Source organism: Thermobia domestica, chromosome 4, assembly GCF_964235325.1.
Source record: "Thermobia domestica chromosome 4, izTheDome1.hap1.1, whole genome shotgun sequence".
Taxonomy (NCBI): Eukaryota; Metazoa; Arthropoda; class Insecta; order Zygentoma; family Lepismatidae; genus Thermobia; species Thermobia domestica.
In genome coordinates, this window is record NC_137457.1 from 293,388,252 (window position 1) to 293,415,082 (window position 26,831).

At 36.3% G+C, this 26,831-nt stretch overlaps 1 protein-coding gene across 1 annotated transcript in view; it reads left to right on the forward strand.

The window, feature by feature from the left end:
• The window catches only part of LOC145684184 (uncharacterized), a 61,927-nt gene extending 36,067 nt beyond the window's left edge, over positions 1-25,860 (forward strand). The window contains exons 4-8 of the mRNA XM_081756199.1: positions 1,336-1,648; positions 7,296-7,463; positions 10,153-10,359; positions 14,752-14,917; positions 19,429-25,860. Coding sequence (XP_081612325.1) covers positions 1,336-1,648; positions 7,296-7,463; positions 10,153-10,359; positions 14,752-14,917; positions 19,429-19,476 — 902 coding nt within the window. The 3' untranslated portion in view covers positions 19,477-25,860. The remainder of the gene's footprint in view (positions 1-1,335; positions 1,649-7,295; positions 7,464-10,152; positions 10,360-14,751; positions 14,918-19,428) is intronic.
• Positions 25,861-26,831: the final 971 nt, after the last annotated feature.

The window sequence follows — 26,831 nt, forward strand, 5'->3', positions numbered from 1 at the left end:
ATGATTTGACTCCGGACCAAAAGGCAACAAGAGCAGACACCTGTCCTCCTTTGCTGTCTCGTCTGAGGAAGCAGACAGTTCTAGACAGGGTGTTGACATGTGATGAGGAGTGGGTCCTGTACGAATCTCCACGGCGCCGGCATCATTGGTTAGCATCCTATGAACCGGTTCCAAAACAGCCGAAACCAGCATTGCACCAGAAGAAGGTCTTCCTGTGTGTTTTGGTGGACTGCTCGCGGTATCTTACATTAGAAACTGATATCAATTGGTCAGAGCATCAATGCAACCGTGTACTGTCAGCAGTTAAGCCTTGTTCAAGAAAAACTCAAAACTGTGGAGCAAGCACTTCTGAATCGCGAGGGGATCCTCCTGTAACAGGACAACGCTAAGCCCCACGTGGCTAGGGTGACCCGCAACACCATTCTACGCCTTGGATGGGAAACACTATTGCATCCTCCATTTCCCCAAGACATTGCATCGTCCGATTATCACCTGTTCCATTCTTTCGACAATCACTTTAGAGGACGCCAGTTCAAATCCCTAGTAGAGGTTCAAAATGCACTTGATACTTTCTTCGCTTCACGGCCCACCAAGTTCTACCGCGATAGAATCCATGGCATTCCAGAACATTGGCAGAAGGTCTTCGATGGTGAAGGGGACTATTGTTGATCTTTCAGGCACGCCTTAGGTGACATATCAATGTTCGAAGGTGGTAGGTGAAAAAACGGCAGAACTTTCTTGGTTGCCTTTATAATTACAGAAGCAGGAATTTGCTGCTTACATCATCACAGTGCCGTCGCCATGTTTCACTACAGGGAGGATACATTTCGGAGCATAAACTTCTTTGGATGTCCGCCACACATAAATACGGCTTGTTGTTGGAAGTAAGATGAAACAGAACTTATCAGATCATATTATGCATTTTAATCATCGAGCTCCACTTTGAATGTTTTCAGCACCGTTTGGAGAGTGAAAAGAAGTGCTCAGATAACGGTAGCACCTCTCTTTGGCACTATGTGTATGAGTTTTCTCGAGGTATTCCCGTTTCCTCCCATTTTTATCATATCCCATTCCGTTCATTATCATATTGTTCCTCTTAGTCTCTGAGCATAATATGGGACGTTAAACAAACAGAAAAAAGTATCCACGAACCGCGCTTTGGGTAACTATGGTGCAAAAGATTCAATGAAAAAATGATGGTTATTAGATTGCTAATTTAGGAGTACATAAGGAGGGGTCAAAAGTTTTGTCTTTTATTACTAATGTGTTAATATTTCAATTTCCTTTCTTTTGTTGTAAAATTACCAGTAATGATTCCTCTGTATTTGTCAACAGACAACGGTCGTGCGGTGCGTAAGTTCTCGGACAGTGACTGGGAAAATTTGAAGAGAGTTATTCAGCGAAATCCGCGTCCAGAGAATAGTGAGTGGTATAAAATGCATAAGTATCTCTTCTTCTCTCCGTACGTACAGCGATTAACATGCCAGATTTGTGACTTAGTGATTGAAGGACCTGCAAAAAACTATGAAAATCATGTTTCAAAAGTGCATAATATATCACCAGTAACATACCCTTGTGAAGTTTGTGGAATGTATTTGGCGATGGACTCTTATATTCCGCATTGGTGTGAACATCAGATGAAATTCAGGTAAGTCCGTTTAATTATCGCTTTGATGACATTTCTTGTATAATAGAGTCGCATATTCAGGTTTCTGCAATAGGAGAAAATGTGTTTTGCAGATATATATATATATATATATGGTACTTATAAAGACAGAACTCTGTTTTTCATGTTGATGTTCACATTCCTAACCTTCAAAGGGTTTCCGAATTTTCTGCGTCTAAAGAGGAAGGGGGCAGAGAATTTCTCTATTATTCCGTACTCCAATATTGAATTCATAAAGATTTCCCAGTAACAGTTTGCATCAGTTGGGTGAATCCATTTGAAGTGAAATTTTAAACATACTTATTCATATTCATATTCATATTCATATTCATATTTATTTGCCTGTTCATAGCTTACAATATGAGGACAATTCCCAATTAAGCATTACAGTTGTCAGATATAGTTTACATTCTCTATATGTTATAAGTAAGATATGTTTCAACAGAGTAATAGCTTTTATCTAACAATAATTCTAACAGAGTATTTCTGAATATCCGCTTTTCGTTAATGTCTTTATACTTTGTTGGTAATTTGTTATATAATTTTATACAATTCATATATACAGTTTTGCTAAAATTTGCATAATTCTGCTGGATAATATACATATTACAATTCTGCCTAGTATTGTATGAGTGAATCGTATTAGCTAATGCAAATAGATCCTTGTATTCGATTACATGCATAATTGTGCGATATATATATATATATAAAAACTAGGTAATGTCATTAATTTATATTTTTTAAAAACATTTTTACATGAGGATCGTTCAGGCATACTAAACGTTATTCTAATAATTTTTTTCTGTATTCGGAATGTACTAGCACTTATTCTCGAATTCCCCCAAAATATAACACCATAGTTTATTATTGAAAAAACCTTGCTATAATATAAGGACATGACAGCTTCCTTGCAACCTACGGAATGCAAAGCACAATGAACTGAGTTTAGTATTAATGTATCCAACATGAGTATTCCACGTTAAATCTTCATTAACAAATACTCCTAGAAATTTAATAGATGTGGTTTGACATAATTCTACAGTGTCTACAGTTATTGGTACAAGTTCATTTCTTTGGCCCGGGAATCGAAATTTGACAATGTTAGTTTTCCCTAAATTCATAGTTAATTTATTTATGTTTAACCAACTAATAATTTTTGTTAGCATCTTTGTAGTGAGCCTTTCTGATTCATTTACTGAGTTTCCACTGACAAGAACATTCATGTCATCAGCATACATTGTTGACTTCACACAGCCTAGACTGTTAACCAAATCATTAATATATACAACAAACAAAAGAGGACCCAATATTGATCCTTGTGGTACTCATTAACCCCAGTTAGACTGGGGTGGAGCTCAGGGCCGGCCTTAGAAAGTCCGGGGTCCAATTGGGATCAATTTTCGGAGCTCTACATTTCCAACCATCTTGCACCAAGGGTTATAGAATTTATATATATGTAGAATACGTTTATGGCCTTATTCTTTGCGAAAAATTTAAATCCTAAAATACGCATTTCAGTCAAAGTGAAATGATAAAAATCGAAATACTAACTATGTTTAAAAATACATTTTAAATAGAGGGGGCGTGGTGGCTCAGTGGTAATGTGTTCACCTCCGGTGCTTGGGGTCCCTGGTTCGATCCCAACTCGCGCCGTGTGGACTTTGTGGTGGACAAACACTGTGCTCGTGGGTTTTCTCAGGGTTCTGCCGTTTCCTCCCACTTTCTTCTTTTCGACCATTTTATTCATTTATCATAATCACCGTCTCCTTTAGCCTAACCGCATATCCGTGGGACTTAAAACTTAAAGAATTCATTTCTTTTTATTTTCATTTTAAATAGTTCAACCGTTTTTTTCCTGTTGGTGACATAGACAACCTGGAAATCGCTTTTATATATTGAAAAAAAATATTAGAAATTTCCCACTCTTCTCGCGTTAAAGCGGAATTTTTCGGAAATGCTTGGCACATATCCACTTATTTTGAGTTTAAATACGCGTTATCTCCTTAACGTGACTCTACCTTAAAGGATTTCGAGATATGACTATCTTATAACATTTGTACGTCCACCCTTTTTAGTTCCCTTCTAGATGAAAATAAAGCTGAAACGCGTTTCTAAGTATTTTTAATAAAAACTAAATATGAAATTTCATGTCTCTAACCATAATGGGTTTCAAGATATGACCATCTTATAACTATTGTAACCCCACCCTTTTTCTTCCTTTTTAAAAGAAATATTTTTAAAATCGCTGAAACATGTATTTAGTTATTTTAAGTGAAAATTCTGATAAAGAGTTTTGAGATATAACCATCTTATTGCAACAATTACAATCCCCACACTTTTTCTTCCCTTCTAGGGAAATACCAAAAACATGTGAAACCTGTCTTCAATTTTTTAAATGAAAAGTCTAAAAACCGAATTTCGTGTCTCTAACTAATATATTTGTATATCATCGCTGAAAAGTACATAAAACGATACCACTTTTTAGCAATTGTAAAAGGATTTATTTTAAATAAAAAAAAAGTCTTCAAACTAACAATATTCTAAATTCAATCTCATGCTAATTTCAATTTCAATGGACAAAATTGCCAAAGGGTTTAAACGTTCTTGCTAAATTGGTGATCTCAACTAAATTTTGATCAGTTTCAATTTGGAAAAATCTTCTTTCTCGAGATGCTACAACAGTGAGATTGTCAACAAAATTGTATATTGCAATGTATTCTTGTTTGTATTTGGCAATCGAGAGTAGATTACACCCTAGCACGGGGCCAGATTCAAAGCAATCTGTCCAATCGCCTTAAGTTTGGCCCTCGTTGGATGTGGCTTGTTTTATTTCAGTTTGAAACATGTGTTCTAGGGAAGGGGGTTCAAATTGTTTCCAGGAACACAGTGTCTCATTAACTCCTGAAGTTAGAGAGACAAACTTGGCATCTAAACGCCTCATTAAAATTAAGTGAAGACGTGTTTAAACGTTTTCGAAAAGTCTGCTTCTAAACTAAGAAAGGAGGCAGGCTAATTCTATAATATTCTAAATTCCAATTTTGTACTCGTAAAGGTTTTGCCTAATGATTTAAAAATTAATTAGGTGAATCCATTTGAAATGAGTTTTTGAGTATAGCACTTGGATTGAGCTAGGGTTTATAATAATATTATTATTATTATTATTATTATTATTATTATTATTATTAAAATACATTCTGTAGGTGTGGATTGGAAGGTGGTTCAAATTGTTCGCCCAAGAATATAGTTTCTCACAATCTTCTGAAGTTAGGGAAATGAAGCTCTGCATATAAACTTATTAGAAATAAGTGAGCATGTATTTCAGTATTTTTGAAAATAACGTTTCTAAAAGGGAAAAAGGGAGGCAATTTCTATAATTTTGTAATATCTAATTCGTAAATTTATAAGCATTTTACCTAACGATTTGATTCGGTCTTGACATTATGAAAAGTTATCTAGAGATAATTGTGTGAAAGTAACTTTAGTGAAATCAAACTTGGTATCAATAAGTATCTTGAATTTCTTAATATTATTTGGAAAAGACACATATTGATGGCAATAAAATATTTCTCGCCTTATATTTAGAAAACAGAAGACCATTTACAATACATTCAAATATTCGTAAAGATTTGTCCGTGTCCTCCCATTGTTCATCGTTGGGCGCTTTTGGTTTTCCTTTTCGAATATTCCTAAACATGCTCACTTGTCAAATTTATCCAAATGTTCAATGGCTAATGCTTTCAGTTAAACTGTTCAAAGATATGACTATCCACATAATCAACAGAACCGTTTTGTCTCATATCTACAGTCATGACGTGAGTTTTAGTTGAATCGAGTGATGAAGAAGAATCTTATTTGATGCAAGAAAAGATAAATAAATAAAGGAATGAAAATTATATATGATAAACCGAGGAAAGAATCGATTTTATATCACACCAATTCCTCTATAAGTGCGAATTTAAGTATATATAAAGTGAGTTCGAGTTTGGTTCTAGTCGTGCATTTCTGTCTTTGTATGTCATAGAAGTGTAAAAAAGAAAGTTACACAATCTGAAATTTCACACTAGATACAGTTATATTCAGAACATTCCTGGCCACTTATGTCTATTTAAAACTCCTGTACCGTCTTAACTATGAGCGGAGATACATATATCAAATGAATGTTAATATCTTAAGTCTTAAGCAAAGTAATAAACTGTATTATCTCATTTTAAGATATAGTATTTAGTATTTAGGTTAATTTGAATTGTACATCTTATTTCAGCATTAAGCATATGAGTCGTAACCTAAAGTAAGATTGAGCAACTACTTGAGAGGTTTATCCTTGTGGCTTCGCGTTGCGTAGTCGCTAACGCTCTTGTCTTTGGTGGGAGCGGTCTCAAATTCGATTCCCTCCCGTTGAGGACAGTCAGTCGAAAAGTGTAACAACTTTTTCAGCTCATATATCCTGAGTGAGTTTTTTTCTTGGGTTTTCCATATTCACACCATGCAAGTGCCGGAATGGTACCTAACATATGTCCCAGGCTGCATCCTTCCTTCCTCCCTTTTCCTGAGTAGTGTACTGGCCAAGGGACGTCATCCCTTATATGTAACGGGCTTAAGGCGATAGATGCCGGTAATACTCAGAAATGTGTATAAATAAGTAAATAATCCATGTTTATACGAAGCAAGTATTTCACCGGGAATCGAACTGGAACATACGCATAGAAAACACGCGTGTTAGCCATTAGAGCACGAAGGGACACGCCAGGTTAAGAGATCGGCCTTTTATTGAGAGGTAGATGGTTAGGTAGTTACGAACGACTAAATATCATGTGTGACAAGAAAGATGGAACAAATGAAATGAAATCTTTAAGTTTTACGTCGCACGGTAGCCTAAAGGAGACGATGATGATGAGAAATGAATGAAATGGTGAAATGAAGAAAGTGGAAGGAAACGGGAGAACCCCGAGAAAATACACGCACACGGTGTTTGTTCACCACAAAGCTCACTTGGCGCGAGCTGGGATCAAACCAAGGACCCCAGGCACCAGAAATGAACGCTCTACCGCTGAGCTATCACGACCACGAAATCGAAGATGGGTAGGCCACGTGAAACATGTGTAGAGTTCTAGTTGGGAACCCTTTTGGAAGCGCCTTCTTAAGTAGACCAAGAAGAAGGTGAAAGATTAAATGTCTTTGGCTACCCTCCACGAAAGGAAATTTCGGTGATTCCGGTCTGGACTTTGTACTGGGCATTATGTGGTTCCCGGCTGGCCTATCCAAGACCAAGTAAGTGCTCATTGACCCAGTTTATGCAAGCTCTATCGTGCATAAATAGCAGTTCATATAGTTGATCCCATTCAGAAATCAACAAATAACGTTAAGTCAAACTTTAATTATATAGCTTCGGAAATGATAATTTAGAAAATTGAAAATTTTTTACTTGAGTTTTAATTTTAAAATAAGCTCGAATTTGAATAGTTGACAGTTACCCTATAATTCATTACTATTATTCCAAGTTTAATGTATTACAGATATAACAAGTTATCGATTGATATTTCAAAGTAATGCATTTTTAATTAAGAGCTGTTCGCAGCACTCAATATAAAAACTGTTAATATTGTTAATATTATTATTATTTCTATTTCAGCTGTAAAGTTTGTGGTAAACGATTTTCAGATAGTAAACTGGTATATCAACACGGAAAATTGCTTCATGCAAAACAAGTTCTTCGATTAGTATGCGATACGTGTGGTCTAAAGTTCCAGTATGAAGAAGGCCTCCAAACCCATTTGAAATGTCATAGGAGTATTGAAGAGTAAGTTGTACTTTTCTTAATTTTTATATTATGTATTAAGTAGGGAATTGAAAATTATAGAAACGGGAGAACCTCGACAAAAATACACGGACATGATGTTGTTGACAACAAATTTACGCGGTCTGGTATCGAACCACGGACCCCCTAGCACCAGAGGTGAGCGCTCCAACACTGCGAGCTTGGCTTGTAGTATTGTATTTAACAAAATAAACGAACTTAACGTTAATGTTTCATAAGTCTATAGTAGGAAGAAGGGATCGTCCCAAAATGAATCGTCAGCTTGAGGTGATTGTCCAGAAAATAAACGTATCTCTATTGTTTTTATGCCTGTTGTTGCCAAGTATGTGAATAATCCTTGGCGAATATTGTGTGTGTCAAAGTGAGATAAGTTGAGTTAAATTGAGTTGATTTTAGTTCAGCGTCCCGTCCAGCAGCGAGACTATATGAGACGTGGACCTACTGATTAACGTGGAATCCGAACCACATGAGCTCCCGCCGTTAATCGAATCCGGGTCTCCCACGCCAAAGGCGCGTACGCTAGCCGCTTAGCCACGAAGGAGCTCCAAAGTGAGATAAGTAGTACAGTACATGTACACGTATGATATTTTATGTAACAGACATTCTTTTCCTTTAGATATTAATATGAAATACAAAATAGTAGGCAGATAAAGTTATTAGAAATACATAATCTATAATAGTTTTAAAAATTTGATTAATTAAAGGTGGAATTTCATTCAAAAAGTATGTATTTTCTGTAAGTTGGCCACTGTTCAATGGAACTAACAATGCTCAACATAGAGGCTTCACTGTATTAAAGTATCTTTATACTAATTATCAAGTAACACTATGTCAAGTGGAATCAAGAACTAAGAACTACATTTTTGAAATCAGCATACACTACTGAATTCTTGGTTTTAGTATTAGGTGCAGTCGATTAGGAAAGATTAAAGCGGGAATGTATGATATCGAAGGTTTGAGGAAGATCACGTATGAATAAATGGCATGAGTTTGTACTCTGGCTAGTCAGTCTGAGAAAAAAAATGTTCTTTTTATTTACTCAAAATAAAATCCATTTATCACAGTGTCATTTCTTGATGGTGTTGCGTGTAGGTTCCCTGTAGTCATGTCTTTCAAACGATTAGTAACAGGTTGTTAGATGCCGTGAGCTGCAGTTTTAATTACTGTGAAAAAAGTAAAGTCGTCAGCTGGCAGGATGGATTGATTTAAATCAGTCTGATTTAAATCACTTGACTTTTTTAAAAATAAAAATCGTTGATTTAAATCAAATTCCAAAATAAATTAATTTGAAGTGAAAAATAAGTGCAATTCCTTTTCTGCTCTGTTATTCGATATGGAAGATAATAATCATAATACAATGAGACTCAAATATATGTACAGTACAGTATGAAAACGAGTGTCACGCAGAGGATGATCAGGGAAAATCTCGTTTTGAACGGGTAACGTGGAAATCCTGCTTTCTTTTCTTCGTAACATAGGGTTTGTAAATCGTTAACGATTCCACCGGGTAAATCACCATTGACATTTAAGACGACAATTCTTTTGTGTGCGCGTGTGTTTGTTTCCAAATAATTGGGGCGTATTTAGAGGGGTCCGATCTCCTATCCGAAACTTTTTTTTTATTTATTTTTTAAAGATTTTTTAACTAGGCAAAATTTATATATTTTATACGTATTTCGTACCGCAAGCTAGTTTCGATTTTTAAAAATATGCCCCTGCCAAATATCGGTAACTTTTATGAAAAAAAGTGTCATGTTGATAAACGTTGCTGTACTTTTTCTTTTAGTACTTGAGAAACATTATTTGGGATTGAAATAAGTTAACGATTGAGGATTAATTCAAAATTCAACAACGATTGGGGATTAATTCAAAATTCAACCCCAATCCTTTCACCTAAATGGCATAATTAGCATTTAATACTAATTCCTAATGTTTGTTCTCCAGTTCGCGACTTGTATTATACGAGGAGGAAGATTTGATTTAAATTTTAAAAAATCAACAAACATGATTTTTAAAAAAATCATGATTTTTTTTCACCCTGTTAGCTGGAGAGGTCCGGATGAGTATGGGCTGTCATGTCACGTTATGTTTTTTTTTTTTTTTTTTTTTTTTTTTTTTTTTTTTTTTTTTTTTTTTTTTTGCGCTAATGATTTGGGAAAACAATATCGTACAGCAGCAAAATGTTTAAGCGAGGCAGCTACAGCTTCGTAAAATTCTTTTTTGTCAGTTCTCAAATCTTCGATTTCAATAAGTTGGCATTCAACAAAATTTTCTTACGACAGATTAATACCTATCTCAAATTCCAATAATTGACTTGAGTTGTGTGATACACTGTTGTTTCATTACAACAGAACTCATTTTAATGATACTTGACACGTTTGTCCTCCTGTGTAAGGTACATAGCAATAATAAGGATGCAGGAAAAATTGAATCCTAAAATTTATGAACTAAGCTGTAACATAGGTAAGATTTAGTCAATGTCAGTGATAGGCATGCATTCGTTATACCTAAATATGATAAATATACTATAATCCAAATAGACGCTCGAAATTCGTCCTGTAAGCATCTAGTCATCCATATGCCTTACGTGTAGTTTTAAGGTTAGTTTGGACATTAAATAGTGTATGACGTGTAATAAGAAATCTAATATTTTTTTATATATTTTTTTCAGGTATACTCCAGAATTCAAATTGGAAGTAATCAGTTATTCAGAGGAACATGGATACCGGGCTGCAGAGTGCTTCTATGGTGTTCCAGAAGGTCATATACGTTATTGGAGAGGTCGAAAACGATGTTTACAAACGGGAACACGAATTTCACAGAGCTTACGAAAAAAAGTATTGGCTCGGTTCCTGGAAATGGATTCTCACTGTTGGAAGTAAGTGCATTGTACTCCCATCTTTCATACGTTATTTTTCAATTGTCAGAAACAAATTATTTGTTTTAAGTCTTGTTTCTCGCGAATGCTCGTTGCAGTTATTTCCTTCAAGATCTGATTCTGACAAATAGTATAAAGTTACCTAATATATATCCGTTATCGGCGAAAGGAACGCGCCATTAGTACTTAAAGGAGTATCCCTGTACCTTAACTTCCTTTTTACAGTTCATTTCGCCGATAACGGACCATGGTAAAACATAGATATTTAGATAGAGCGCATACTAGTTCCTGTGTAATTCCTTAAAGCGCTTGGGATAGGTCCTATAGTTTCTGAGGTAGGGCGTTTCGAAACGTGATTTTTCGAATTTTCGGTGGTTCATAACTTTGAAAGGAGACGTTTTTCGACCTATGTTTATTAGAACTTTTTTCTTTCTTTTCATATAAGGAATCACCTCCCAAAGTTTGTCGGTAGAGTTACAAACCACCCTGTATATATATATTAAGTCTTCGGAAGTCAAAGCTCAGAATACATTTATTTTGATTTGAAAATAATATTATGGAGCTATATATGCACCTTTTTGTTTAATGACCTGCTATTTTTCCGGTAACACCATAATCCCGTCACTAAAGAACTGTGATTTCTGGTCAAAAAATTGTGACACTTGGTTTTCACACGCCTCTTTTGATACTAACTTAATACCATTCAGAGAGTTCTGCAGAGACCAAAACAAATGATATTCTGATGGTGCCAGATCCAGGCTATACAGTGGATGAATTAAAATCTTCCAGCAAAATTCTCTCAATTTCTGACTGGCGTTAAAGATGCATCCTGTCCGGCGTTATCTTCGAAGTTTACGAAACCCTTTTCGTTGACAGCTAACGGCCGTTTCTTTTGAATTATTAGGTACATTTGTGCTAGTTGTCGACAATACAAACCGAGTCTATCGTTCTACCCGGCGGCAGCAGCGCGTGGTGCACGATACTGCCGTTCCAGTCATACCAAACGCATAGCACAACGTTCCTAGACGTCGGTGTGGGCCTTGCCGTAGACTGGAGTTTCTCTCCTCGACCATGATCTTTTCCGCACATTGTTCTCGTAGGTTTTCCACTTGTTATAACTCGTGATCAATAGCTTCAGAAATGACTTGAGTTCTTTACGTTTCAGCAGAGATTTATAGATAGAAATTTGATCGAGTAAATGTTTTTGAATCAGATCATGTGGCACCCAAACGTAGAGCTTCTTTTTGTAGCCAGCTTTCTCCAAATTGTTTATCACTTTTGGTGATGGATGTTTAGGACCTTGGCAGTTTCGTGACTGTTAAAGGTCGATGTTTTCTCGATTTTTGTCTGAGATAATCCATTTTTGCTGTGAGTGGTCATCCACTGCGAGAAGAACGAAAGTGACAACCAATAACGTATCTTGCCCATTAATATCACAAATTTCTTCATGGCCCAGCACAGCATTTGCGTTTTTTTAAAATTATTTTTTATTTATTTTGACCATAGCGACAGTACCCGTAAGGGAGCGAACATTGTCGTGAGGTAAGAGGAGTTAATTCGTAGATAAATCCTACATTTATTTATTTATTTTAATTTTTTTTATTTTTTTATTTTTTATTTTTTATTTTTTTTTTTTTTTTTTTTTTTTTTTTTTGTCCAAAAGCTTTACATTGTATTCATTCATCGGTAATAGTTCTAACTGTAAGTGGAAGATACTCAATGTGAAAGATACCTTTAGGATCCTTGGATCCATGATTATTTCTACAGACTTAATACACATAACCTTTTTTGGAGGTGAAGAATCAGAATTTTTTTTTTCTTTAGTGCTATTTCACTGTAAAGTGTAATAGTATACAGATACGCATAAAATCAGTTTGGTTTTTCCGAAAATTATGTATTTGCACTAAAGATCTGCATTCTGATTCATCAATATCTGGTGTAGTGATAGTTTTTGCTGGTTATTTTTCAGGCTTTCACGATCGCGTTTAAACTCACTTTCACGTGACAAAATTGAAAATGATGAAGCTGATCCCTTCATATAACTATATAGATTTATGTTACTGCCATACTGTTTTTCAGCAAATATTTAATGATCGCTCTCTGATTACTCCCCCTGTTTGAATGCCCAGTTACTTTTATTTTTTCTTCCTTGTAATTATCTAATGATGGGTTTAGCGAAAGAGTTATGTTTCTATGTTTTCACTATTTTCTTGAAGGAGAGGAAGTAGCGTATAATTGAGTGCAAGATGTTTTAACTTCTTCCCCATACTGTTTCGAACAAAATTACGCCCATCTTCAAAGTATAAAGTAAAAAAGGGGATAAAAACAATACTTATGTAAAATTATATTTGGTACTAGCTGAACCTGCGTTGATATACAGCGCATCATTCGCATATTAGCATAAATATCCTTCTCAATTCTTACATCTGTACATGTCCCTTTACAGACACAAGTGAAAGAAGTCTTGAAAAAAATCGACAAGGCGTATCATAAAGGGGAGATTTTATCGATTATTTTTATTTCAATATCTCGCACCGTTTGCAAGATTTCAGCCTACTTCCGGTTGGAGTTTCTAATTCATGCATAACCAGTGTTTTCTCTCTTCTTTCATGCAGTATGCAATAAGCAAATACATTACATACACAATTAATTATAATGGCAGTTACATATAGTGTTCATTGGGCAAAACACTCCAAAAATAAAGATTCATCTTACTGCTTAGACTGGAGAAATTATCATCGTTCCTTTTTCATTATTATTTGGCCATGAAACAAATGCCTGAGACATATGCAAACCGTATATACAAGTGTGGTGTTGGAATGTATAACGCGTAGGATATGATGCTTTAGTTTTTTTTAAAAAATTTCAACGCTTCCAGTGTACCCTAAAAAATGTAATAAATAAATAATGGCCATGTTTTTTTAAATATTTAATTAGAACTGGACAATCTACGCAAAATCTCGAATCGATCAGTGAAAACGTCATCTTTCTAGAGCCTGCAGTTTCCGAGATCTCGTTGTCGAAAGAATTGACCACAAACATATAGTTTAAAAGAACTCGGAAGATGGAAGCACAATTCACGTGCATTGATTTGAGAGAAGGCTTATTAAAATACAAAGGCTTTGAACAATAATTTTATATCATACGCTTTATGAAAAAGATCTAGTTAACTGATTTGTTTAAAGTACTCGTACTTAAAATGTTTGTCTGTTGAACGTGAAATCACACATAACCTTAAATGAAAGATTTGAAAGCCAAAGTTATAGGTTGGAGCTCGGGCGCTTTTAATTGCTATTGTAGCACTTTAATAGATAGATATATATAGGAATAGAAACGAAGAATTATTAAATAATATGTCCGGTAGTAAGAAATGAAATGCTTCAATTTAACGCCCCACAATTATGCCTTTTATGGGAGATGGATGATTAAGGTAAGAGATTGATAATGGAAGAATTGGTGAAATGAAGTGTGGGAGGAAACGAGATTATCCCGAGCAAACCCACTGACACGATGTTGTCCACCACAAACTTACTTGGACGGGTATCGAACCAGGGATCCCATACACCATAGTTAAACGATTTCCCACTGAGCCATAGTGCCCCCTCCGGATAGTGACGGTGAACAAAAGGTGCATGCAATCTGAACGCTTGGAAACAACATTTGAGGTGTTCGAGTAATAGTGCCAAACTGCTTTGTGATAGTTCTCGTGCCTATAGTGGATTGTTCCTCTTTCTCTCAGAAATATATAATTTCAAAATAAAGTGAACTATTATATTGAAAGTTCAGAGTACACCTTTAGGAAACAAGCCTTCGTTGAGTTCACTCTTTATTATCTGGAACGCTTCATATAGCAACACCTTAAAATATCTCCTCTAAGATCATAATGAGTTTTCTTGTGTGCTACAGTGTCCACATAAAATCGGGCATGATGTTGGATTGTAGTTTAGCTTCTTTTTTTTTTTATCGTCGTGGGTATATGAGACGTAGACTTACAGATTTACGTAGAATCTGAACCACACGAGCTCCCACCGGGTTTCCTGTGCCGAAGACGTGTATACTAACCAACACCATATGTCCACGAGATATTTCCAGACAACATGTTGAATATAAGAACGCGGATATTTTAAGTTTGTGTAAGTTCAGATAATATTTCTTTTGTGTCTCGTTTTATGACTTATCATGTGATTTGACTCTTTCTTGTCCTCAAGATTGGCGTAGCTTTTTGTCCGAAATATATTGACTTATGGACTACTGTTTGTGGAGACTTCAAGGGTATGTGTATACTTTATTTTCATATTAGCTTTTATTTTATTGAACTCTTGTAATACACTGCAAGTATTTCACAATTTTTTACAATAAGACCATTAACTATTTTCTGTAATGTTATTTCAGGATTAAAAAACCAGAAAGTCTAGATCAGATAGACACAAAAGATTTGTCCTGTAATCTTTGTAAGAGAACTTTTACAGATGAATTGAGACTTAAGACACATGTGAAAGAACACTTTAAGCTTAAACCTTTGAAAATGGTTTTTAATGCTGCGAGTTCAGATGAAGAGGTGAGTATGAGGAATCAAGAATTACTGTTATTTCGTGATCTATGGTGACTACATCCACATTTTCAAAGTTAAACAATAAAACATGCACAGTCCTCCTACATATGCTGTGGGTATGTTTAAGTTTAAAACTACGGGTAGTAATTATTCAAGTCTTTGGGGAAAAGTAGTATCCGATGCTGCAGTAAATTAGAATTCCATCGAGGGGGGTACGGTGACTCAGTGGAATTCCATCAAGGGGGTACGGTGACTCAGTGGTATTCCATCAAGGGGGTATAGTGACTCACTGGTATTCCATCAATGGGGTACGGTGACTCAGTGGTAGAGCGTTTACTTCTGGTGTTTGGAGTATATGGTTCGATCCCAGCCAAGTAAGTTTGTGGTTAACGACATCGTATCCGTAGGGTTTTGTCGGGTACTCCCGTTTCCTCCTACAGTATCATTCCACCAGTTGTTCCATCATCATTCACTTGCCGTAATGATTCGTCTCCCTTAGCCTAACAGGTATAATTTTTGGACGTTAAACTGAATGATTTTTACGCAGCATTTCGATTCATTTCGAACTACATCAAATAGTGTCTAAAGTTTGTGGAAGGTCATCTATGTGCAACTGGGGGGAAATGAAGATAAGTACTCCAGTAAATTCAAACCTATCAAAGAGCTTCCTGAGTTTAAGACGAGTTCCCTAGGGCAGCTGGGAGAATGTGGGATCCGGTATTCAAGTGAATTTAAACTCCTATCAGACCAGTTTTCAGAATTTGAGAAAAGTGCAATAAATTCAGTCTCCCTTCAGCGAGTTTCTTCAGTTAAAAAAAAAAAAAAAAAAAAGTCATATATGGGCAGGTGGTAGAAGGTGGGATCCTGTATCGTATTCGTATTACTGTTCGTATCGTATTCGTACTTTAGCTCAGTCCTTAACTCTTGATGTTGAGTCGCGGTAGCTCAGCCGTAGAGCGTTCACCTCTAGTGCGTGAGGTCTCTGGTTCGATCCCAGCTCGCGCCAAGTGGGCTTTGTGGTGGCCAAACACCGTATGTGTGGGTTTTCTCGGGGTTCTTCCTTTTCTTCCCACTTTTTTCGTTGCACCATTTCATTCATTTCTCATCATCACCGTCTCCTTTAGCCTAACCGGCATAACCGTGGGACGTAAAACTTAAAGATTTCATTTTCTTTCATCAATCTTCCATCTGCTGCTTTAATCTAAATGGCATAACCATGGGACATTTAAATTAAGATTTCATTTTTTTCTGTCGTTCATCATCTTCATTCCAAGTCCCTGAACATTGTTGCTACTTTTTATATTTTGTTTTGTGTATTGTTGAGGAGAGTTTAATTATAAGGCGAAAATGGAGTTTCAGTTTAACGTTTCACGATTATGCCCGTTAAGCTAAGCGGGGCGATGATGTGCAGGTGAATGTGTTCCAGCAAGTTAATGTTGCTGGAAGAATTAGTGGAATGAGAAAGTGGGAAAAACGGGAGTACTTCGAGAAAACCCACAGACACGATGTTGTCCACCACCACAAACGAGGGACCCCACGCACCAGAGGTAAGCACTCTACCACTGAGCCACCTCTCCCCCTAAATTACAAGACGAGAAATATTTGTGATTTATTGTTCTGTAACATGATCTCTAATTTAAGTTGTTCATTCATTTACGTTATTTATTAGTTAATAATGTTGTTTTACATGTACAAAACATAAATTAATAAGCAGTATGTTTCAGTTGAATAAAAACTATCACTTAGTGTTGGGGAAACAAATGACATATATTTTAGAACATTAAAAATTTGTTTTTCACGATTTTCGGGAAATTGCTCATGATAATTTACCACAACCATTTCATTGTGTTGAGCTTGATGTAATCTATCAATTGATATGTCGTCGCTGCGCCTCGAAGGACCGCTATGTGACGTGTTTGACAAAAATAAGTTATGCCGTTCAAATAAATCTGAAAGTTCTGAGGCAGCGTCCCTTATAATGTGATAAGTGAATATTCAATTGTTTCGAAACAACAATGAAAAAATAATTGATTGAAATTAAAGGCTTCAAGTTCTAATCACTTACGTAGTGATCCTCTATGTGCTTATAAAGGCGCAAAAGATAAACCGACATGTGCTACATAAACACAAAAATAGTAATATAATACTGTTGAAGCGAGCTACAACAATGCCCAGTGCATAATATACGCAGAACCAGTTTTATTATATTTTTCAAGTGTTTCTGTGTATTTTTGGTAAAATTTTAAGTTCGGAATGTTTTTTGCTTCTCCTGAAAAGTTGTGGTTTTAACACATAGCGGTTCTTCGAGGCGCAGCAACGATGTGTCTGTTCTTTTGGACAATACATATTATAATTACACGCAGGTGTGCACCCAAAAACCTTGGTTGGGAGGGGCCCAAAGTTTTGGCGGACCCAATATTACAAGAAAGTATGTTTATGCAGTGTTGAACTAATGTTATACTATACCCGAAAAGTGCTGCCACCCATAATCTCAGAAAAAATCATACAGAGTGTCTATTGGTCACGAAAATCATGAAATCAAAAAACGGTCATGAAAGTCAAGAAAAAGTTACGAAATTTAGCTTTTGGGTCACGGATTTTTTTATCTGTAGAAATAGGAGTATAAGTGCAGACTGGAAAATTTTGTTCTATAAGACGTCAAAATTCACCACCAAAAATGTCTATGTTCGGCTTTAGACGCTACCAAATCGCAACCAAAGTATGCTTCTATCGCATGTATGAAAATTCGGTTTAATTCGCACCCAAATTCGTACTTGACAATGTTACGAAATTTTATGGTTTGGTAAAGAAAAGGTCACGAAATTTCATTTTGAAATTTTAATAGACACCCTGTCATACGAACTAGATTATTAAGAATGAGTACAGATGAAAGGTAAGATCAAATGTTTACGCTACATCAAGCATTTCTCTGCCAAACAATTATAGGGTTATTAAGCAAATGTACCAATGTATGTTGAGTTACGAAGCTGGGGAAGGGGGGGGGGTCCGGACCCAGTGGATCCGCACGTGGGTGCGCTCCTGCTTACACGAAAAACAAAACAAACAAAAAAAAAAAAAAATAAAGCTTAAAGAGTGAATAATAATTTTAGTCTATATCTCACCAACCTACTGTCTTCTGACTTCTTGCGAGTGTCATAACAAAAATCTTGATGAAGGTGTTTTTCAATATCAGCTTCATCTTAATGTATTGCGTATAATTTTTTAGGTTTACAGAAAAAAATAATTTTTCTTGAAAACTACATATGAGGTTTCGTAGTGATTATATCATTTTGTTCAACTCGATCAGTTCTACCAACTTATATATGTCTTAGCTTTAGATATTGTTTTTTCGTTAAACGCTAATAATAGCGTATAATTTGAAGGACGTTGTTGAGGTATCATCCTCTTATTATTGATCCAAATTTACGAGGGAGAATCAGAAACTAAGGTTACAAAGTCGATATTTCTGGAGTTTCGTCGGTTATAAAGGAATGAGAAGTGTGCGGTAATTTTAATACATGGAGTTGGCAACTGCTCAGAGTTTCAACACCTGCTACCTACGGCGCTAGTCGTAGATACACACAAATGGCGACTTGTTTGGAAAACTAATCTCGCGAAGAAGTCCGCTCAGTTATTCGATTTCTGAGAGCTAAACATGTAATCGCGACTGAAATTCACCGGCAGCTGGTCGAGGTTTACGGCCAGGACTTCTCACCGAGGCCGTCATCTTCCTTCACAACAACGCGCGCCCACATATAGTCTAGAAGATTCCCACGCTCTTGAAGCAGTTTCGCTGGGACACCATCGACCACCGTCCCTACAGCCTAGATCTCACTCCTAGCGACTTTCACCTGTTCCCGCACGTGATGATGCACCTAGGAGGCCGTCGTTTCGCTTTAGACGGGCACGTGAAACACTTCAGAACAACGTGGTTAAACACACAAGGACAGAATTTTTACCAGGAGGGAATTTTCAAACTCATCCCACGATGCGACAAGTGCCTCAACCGATACGGAGATTATGTCAAAATGTATTATCTGTTGGCGGCTGTATTGCTTGTATGAAATCATATATACACGTTTCACTGCACGCTTTGTAACGTTACTTTCTGATCACCCTTTGTATCTATAAGAAAGTATCAGGATCCCGTCTGTAAATATTTTTGCTTTGTGGAAAATAGATTGGGAAAGATAGAGGAAAACGTGCACCCCTTATTTCCAATTAGCTTAACACGTCCCCAGAGGGAGAAACAAATTTCAAATGAGTGACGCTGGGTGAACGAAGAGTCAACCAGCGCTGTCAAATCGTGAGGAATCAGTGTAGCCTCGCCGGAAGTAAACAAGCCAGTTCAACAAACTTGCTTTTTGATATCAAAAAACAAAATGCACTGTGATATCTTAAAAACTACCATGAATCGTAGTTTACGTATAATTATGAGACCTCTTGTAAAAAATGAATAAATAAATATGTTTATGAAACACCATTTTTCTGAGATTTTTTCTTCTTCTTCTAAATAGGTTACTTCGCAAGATACAGTGGACCAGGATAACAACCTCAAGACGTAATGAGAATATAAAGACTGTGTTTTTATAAGCTGGAAATATGAAAACTAAAAATAAGCATCTGACAATGAATTCAGTGCCTTATGTAATGATTGTGTTAAATCATGTGATGCTATAATTCTTAACATAGTTTTGTTAATATCTTTTGAAAGGTATTTGTGCAAGTAATGTAGTGGATGCAAAGGAAATGCACCTCAAACTTTGGAAAGTGACCCATGTTCCAAGATATCTGACAGAAAATATTTTACAATATATCTTTTCTTCCTCAGTTTCCCATCAACAAAGGACAGCAGGTTCCCAATATGTGTTAATGAAAGAAAATAGACTATTTAAAATTTATTATTAGGAAAAATCTGGTGAAAAGAACATCATTTTTAAGCTGATAAAAGTACACTGAAATTATGCAAACACCATTGTAACAGACATTACATAACTGTGTAACACATTTCATCTTTGCTTTTTTTTTTTTTTTTTTTTGGTTATTAATAATAGCTAATGAATTAACTGAAAAGTAGAAAATAAGTATCTGTCAGGTAATTATAATTATGTTGTTGATCCTGAAGTTCGATTTTTAGAAAAACATGAGAGATGGCATAATTTTGCTCGAGTTCCGGAATCCCCCAAATTTGCAACTATAAGGCTAAGGTTGGTTTTTATTGTGGGAAGGGTCAGGGAGAAATAATCCCAGAAGAATTAGGCACATACACTATAGTCAGAAGTTAGTGAGTATTCTGTGGAAAACATAATAACTGAGAATTATGACTTGTGCAGACGTTGAGAATAAACCTCTGAAGCTGAGTAAAGTGATTGGTCTATAGGAGTATTGCGTATTGATATTTTTGGAAAACGATATAGGCTGTGGCCTAATTCTTAAATAGTTACCTGATAATCAACTAGTATTTCGGTTTCACTCTTCACACCCTTGTTACAAATAGACAAAGAATAACGATCTATTGTACAGTACCAATAATTTTAATTTGTTCTTTCTGCAACCCGTCTTGGAAGTACGGATGGCATTTAGTATCTCCGCCAACTAGTTTCATGGCTCCAGAACCGAGCACTTTGTTTTTGTCTAAAGTGTGATAAAGGTAGAAAACCACGAGCACTGCGGGGCTTCTAACCCCCCTTCGCTCGCTCAGCTAAATATTTTGTGAATTAAGTAACACTGGAGACATATATTAAGTAACACTGGAATAGCATTCAAATTATTTGCATGAAAGTTCACTGTTAGTACTGATTCTTTCATGGTTCCTAGTCAAGAAGACTTTCAGAAGTCATCGTTGCCAGATCTTATACTTACGTAAAATGAAGTCATTTACTTTGATTTCTAAATCCTGTGTACAGTCCTGTTCAAAAAATTCTGGTTACTCACAACTGTACGTAGAACCCTCCAGAATTTGGATTAAAATAAAGACCTTTAATAGGTAAAGAGATATCATGTTTGTTTCCTCTACTTCCGTTTATAGATTAAATTATATGGGTTTTATAAAGAGAGTTGGACGTCCAGAAGGTTTTGAACAACACTATATTTTAGGTCAAACTAAATACTTTGTGACTTCTGTACATTCAGTAAAACATTTTATTATATGATCCCATTATTCGCCCGAGCCACCTTATCCAAATCTAATGCTGAATTCTTGATCCTGCATGATTCAAATACATTGCTTTCAACTTGTAAAGAAGTTAAGGAATATTGAAGCTATTTCCAGTATAATAATTCTTGGCGTAAGTGACTACAGCTTACAGCAACCTTGAGGTATTAGTAACAATTTTCATTATCGCAAACACACCAAACAATAACAGACGAATTTTCATTCTGAAGAGTGAACCAGAAATACGTTCTTAATATCTTCTTAGATCATTCTTGTGAATTGAAATTTGGTGCCTTGTTTTGATACTAACGAAATCATATAGCAAATTGTAAAGTTTTTAAACGCAAAGATAATCACATTCGAATAATCTGAAATTATTTATTTATACGAATAAATTTTTCTATTCAATAGTAAATATATACTTGTGCTGGTGACTGTACCAAAGCCAAATAGGGTTACATATTTGATTAGAATTTTATAATGTATTTTCATACAAAAAATTTTTGTAGCATGTTAGAGTGTTATATTTGTATTGTATTTTCTTACAAAAGATTTTTATAGAATGTCAAAATGTTACATGTAATGAAATCCTTGTTGGATGAAAGATGGTAATTAGATTCTTATTCTCAGAGTTTATATATTAATGAGTATATTCTATATTGAAACTAAATGATGCAAAAAGGAACTAATCCGCATGCAGGTGAAGAAGATTGCGCTTAAATTCAAATTTGATTTTCTTAGCCAAGAAACAGGAAACGCTTCTTTAAAATAATGGATTTATTTCGTTGTACAGTCTTTCATTAAGGTATCCCACTTTGTAGTTACGCTTCTTTAAAATAATGGATTTATTTCGTTGTACAGTCTTTCATTGGGGTATCCCATTTTGTAGTTAGTTCTAAATTTGTGATCGTGGCAGCAAGCAATATGCAAGTGCGTTTAAATAATGCACAAAACGTGAAAATTTTCTTCGTATGACGGTAAATAGCATCTATAAACCCGTGTGTTGATTTTACTTAACGAAACATGAGTAGTATTGCATTTGGTTTCTCAGCCAAGTGGAGAAAGGCGCTGATTTACCCATGAAGCTTAATTTTTCTCTCTTACAATATGTAAACTGTCAAACGCAAAGATTTGGGCGTTAAAAACCCCGTCATGTATTGAATGAAACAACACTACGAAGGCAAAAGGTTCTTATTGGACCAATATCCTTTGAAAAAGAACATTGATGGAAACATTTTTAGTCTTCCTAAAACAACTACATAGATGGCAGTGAGCTTACACAAGAATACTTCTGGCACAATGGCGCCATATGACACGCCTCCGATAGTGTTGATCATATCAAGAATTTCTTGACCCGTTTTCTACCAAAAGATCTGCGTCCCTCTTTCGTTCACCCCATCCACAGATCACCAACTTGGACAAGTGTTTGTTATCTCAAGAAGAAATAATGAAATGAAGTCTTTCAGTTTTACGGCTGTCCCGACTAACCTAAAGGAGACGTTGATGAGAAATGAATGCAATGATGGAATTAATAAAGTCGGAGGAAACGGGAGAACTCCGAGAAAAATCACGGGCACGGTGTTTGTCCACCACAGTCCACTTGGCACAAGCTGGGCTCGAACCAGGGATCCCACGCATCAAAGATGAACGCTCTACCACTGAGCCACCGCGCCCCTCCTTATCTCAAAAGACAGTATTACTTGCTACTGAGCTCTGTGGAGGAAATAATCTGCAGAAACAGACCACAAAACGTTCAAATCTCCGGACAAATATACGGCCAAAATAATATTGACACGAGGATATTGTAGCATATATCAGAAAATGTAGTGACACGCGCATGAATGTATCGAAAAGTGTACGGAAGAATACTTCCAGCAATTTATATATATGCACAGTAATAACCTCACATTTACACATGGTTACGTAAATATTTTCGTATTACGTCTAAAAGCTAGGCCTATTGAGGAAAGTGGGACATCCCACTAAAAGACTGTATTTTCCAAACGCAATATTTGTATATGTTCCGTTAGTCCGTCATTTTTTACTATTACTTATGTCGATCATTTTTATATATCTCCCCCTCTGCCAAGTTGCGGGCCTGAATTGGATTTAAATGGCGTCGGAAGTGTCAGTGTTCGTCTCAGCGACCCCGAAAACCATGGATTCGACACTAATATCAATCATTTTCGATCACTTACATATCTCCTCCTCCCCTCCCCTAAGTTGTACCGTCAAAGTAAAATGACAAGAACCATCCCAGGCCCGAACCTCATGTATGTTGAATATTTCACCGAGATCGGTAATATGTTCAAGAGGTATTAAGTCACAAACATACATATACATATATATAAATAAAATTTCTGGTCATTTGTCTTCAGTAGTTAATTTTGAGCTTTCCTACATATATTGATATCTCAAATATGGGTTTGTTCCTTTTTTCATTATTATATTTAGTTGAGACACTAATAATTTTTACTTTTTTTTAACGCATAGGTAATCTTCTAATAATCATTTATGAATTATTAAGCAATGCCAATAGATTTTTACTAATTACATATAATATGAAAATTATACTAAGCAGTATTGTGCATTTTGTGACATATTTGATAGAGTGCCATTGTGAGTTGCCATCTTTAACTGTACTAATCATATCAAACATAATGCTCTTGAAAGTGGAATATGTAGAGTTGGACTACAATTAGCATTGCGTTTGCCTAATTTTATGGGAACCAATGGCGGTCAACTGATAATGGACAGGTTCACTATAGTTCATAAGTTGGTCATTTATGTAACATTGTAAGTTTCTTTCATGTAACTAATGATGGTCTTAGGTAACCCATACTGTATTAGTATTTGGAATGATAAGCCTATACTGGCCCCTGTTGCTTACAAATTAAGAAGGTAACAGTATTTGAGATGCAAAATTGAGCTGAACGTAAGATATGATTATTTGTTTATTTCTTGGAGTTTACCGTCCCTTTGGAGCACCGAGACAGTCCTACAGTTTAAGGTACAGTGCAAACCACCGTATTACGTTCAACACATGCACCAAAGGTTCTGAGCGTAAGAGCAGCTATAGTAGATGGTTGCGGAATTTCCGATGTCATCGCTTTATGAAGTGAAATAGCGATTGTAGTCTGCTAGCACGTCTAAACAATCGGAAAGTGAATGTACAGGGTCCAGCAAAAAGACCTCCCCTACTTGGAGAGTGCTGTGTGAGTTGTGGTGGGGATATGGAGATACGACGGTGGAGGGGCGTATCGATCGATAGGGGTATACTTGCCATTTTCACTAGTCGCAATGGCGTGGCGCGGTGAGCATCGGCTGTTTGTTGTGGAGGAATATTTTCATAATGATGGTTCTGTGAAAACTAGTCAGCCGACCTGTTTAAGTGCTGAACGCTTTGAAGATTGCTGGATGAACACTCTCACACGCGCCACATTTTCTGGCGTTCTGACGGTCCGAGACCGGCCAGGCGATGTTTTTCTTCTCAGTGCAAAATCTGTTGCTCTAAAGTGCGATACCCAAACTTGAATAGTTTTTCTATGCGGAACAGAATCATGTCAACCAAGTCCAAACCAAATGCGAAATACTCGCTGAATAATAATCACAGAACCACCACTACGAATACCTCCTCCACAACAAACGCACAATGCTCACCGCGCTACACCATTGCGACTACTGAAAATGGCACGTATATCGCTATCGATCGATACCCTCTCTGGCGCCATATTCCCACCACAAGTTACACAGTGCCCACTCTAAATACGGGAGGTCTTTGTGCCGGATCCCGCATAAAAAAAAGCGCATTATTGTTATAGTTTTCCTTCTTCTGTTACGCAGTCTTAACAATACATTCATGTTTTGCATTGTTGCTTTCCTTGTTTGTCTTAGTGACTATTGCATATATCTTTGGTGCACTAGGTCCTAATGGAAGATCATTGAACTCAGTACAATGGTTTGAATCATTCTTTAAACGGTTTGTGTTAATCTATATAATCTAGCTACTGATAAAGCACGTAAATACAAATCAGTCAGGCAACAGTATTAGTCAAGTGGTGAAATCTTTAATCTAGTATTCCGTAATGATACGTTAAACTAAACATCTCTATTTATAGACCTTCATATGAATATCTTCTGTCTCTGTGGACGTAGCTGGTTTTTTGATTGTCGGTGAACAAAACCCAAAAGAGCTGTTTAGCTCGGCTCAATAGCGAAGAGACCTCTGTTCCTACAAGCGTATGGCCAGAGCTTTCTCGTGATTAAGCGGTTAACGTACGCTCCTTTGACGTGGGAGACCATGGTTCGATTCTCGATTGGAGCTTGTATGATATGACTTGGATCCCACGTTAAGCCGTAGGTCCATGTCTCATATCGACTCGCTGCTGAAAGGGACCTTGAACTCAAAATCAAACGTGTGGCCAACTTAACTAAAGAATAAAAAAACCTTTTGCTAAACGAGGGTAGACTGAAATTAAGTTACAACTGTTTTACATTTTTGTGTGCAGTTTCTTCAGTTAACTCATTTCACAAATATTATATGTTCAAGTCAGGTTAAAACATAAAAGTATACCAGGTAACATCAAGTGTCGTTGTAAAGCAATTAGTATGTACACATATGACAATGATCTCAGCATAATAGACATTCTTAGTTTACTGTACAAAGAACATGTATTTCAGAAAACAAACTTATTATTATTATTATTATTATTATTGAGGATTTCAGTCGATATTTGCCTGTTATGTAGCCTACTTACAAAATAAAATTACGAAATGAATTTAACTTTGAATTAATAATTCTTAATTATGCGTTTTAGAAAAATGTAACTGGAAAACTTAACAATTAAAAGTTAGACCAATTTGATAGCTATGAAGATGGGTATAAAACAGCATCAGTCATCAAGAGGTGGCGCCACTTTCCTCGTATCTTCCCCTTATAATTCGTATGGAATTACAGGAAGGTCCAAAAATGTGGAAATGCCCTAGTGAGTGGTAAATACTCAAAACATAATCAAAGTAATCTAGGTGGAGAATAGGGGTGGAATGACGCCCGCCATCTTGAATTTTATGCGATTGTATTAAATGGGAACCATAGCAAATTTTAATATATTTTGATATATCACTTTAATAGCAAATTTTCGTAGAAGTTGATTGGTACTGTGCGCTAACCATTGCAAAATTATGGGTGTTCGTGTGTTTGTATCGTTGCAGGAGACTTACTAGCAGAAAATGGCCGTGACGCATGCAGAGTGCATTGGGATCGTGGTGATCCTCTGGAGAATGAAGCACCAGATAGATTGCAGACAATTTTAACCACTGTCACCTGGAAAGGGCTCCCAATGTCTCTGCAATGATACTGTGTTCAAAGTGCGGAAGAAATTCGAAGAAACCGGATCTTTAGCAGATCGTCCCAAGACGGGTAGACCACGCACAGCGACAGACGGGGCAATAATCGTGATAGTGTTGGCATCATTCAGTAAAAGTCTCAAGGGAAGCATGCCTAGTCTAGCTCGTGAAAGTAGTGTTAGTCGCACCTTAATCATACGTATTATGTCAGTAAATAAGTAGCACCCTACTTTTTTTTTTTTTTTATGTGGATTGGTTGGTGAGGTACTGAAGAATGGCATTCTCGTTCCCCTGACCTGGCACCATTGGACTACTACCTATGAGGTCTGCGAAGTCTATTGTGTATGCGGTGAAAATTAGGAATGTTCAGCATCTCAAGGAACGAATTGTGTACGCATGTTCCAACATTAAAGCCGACAC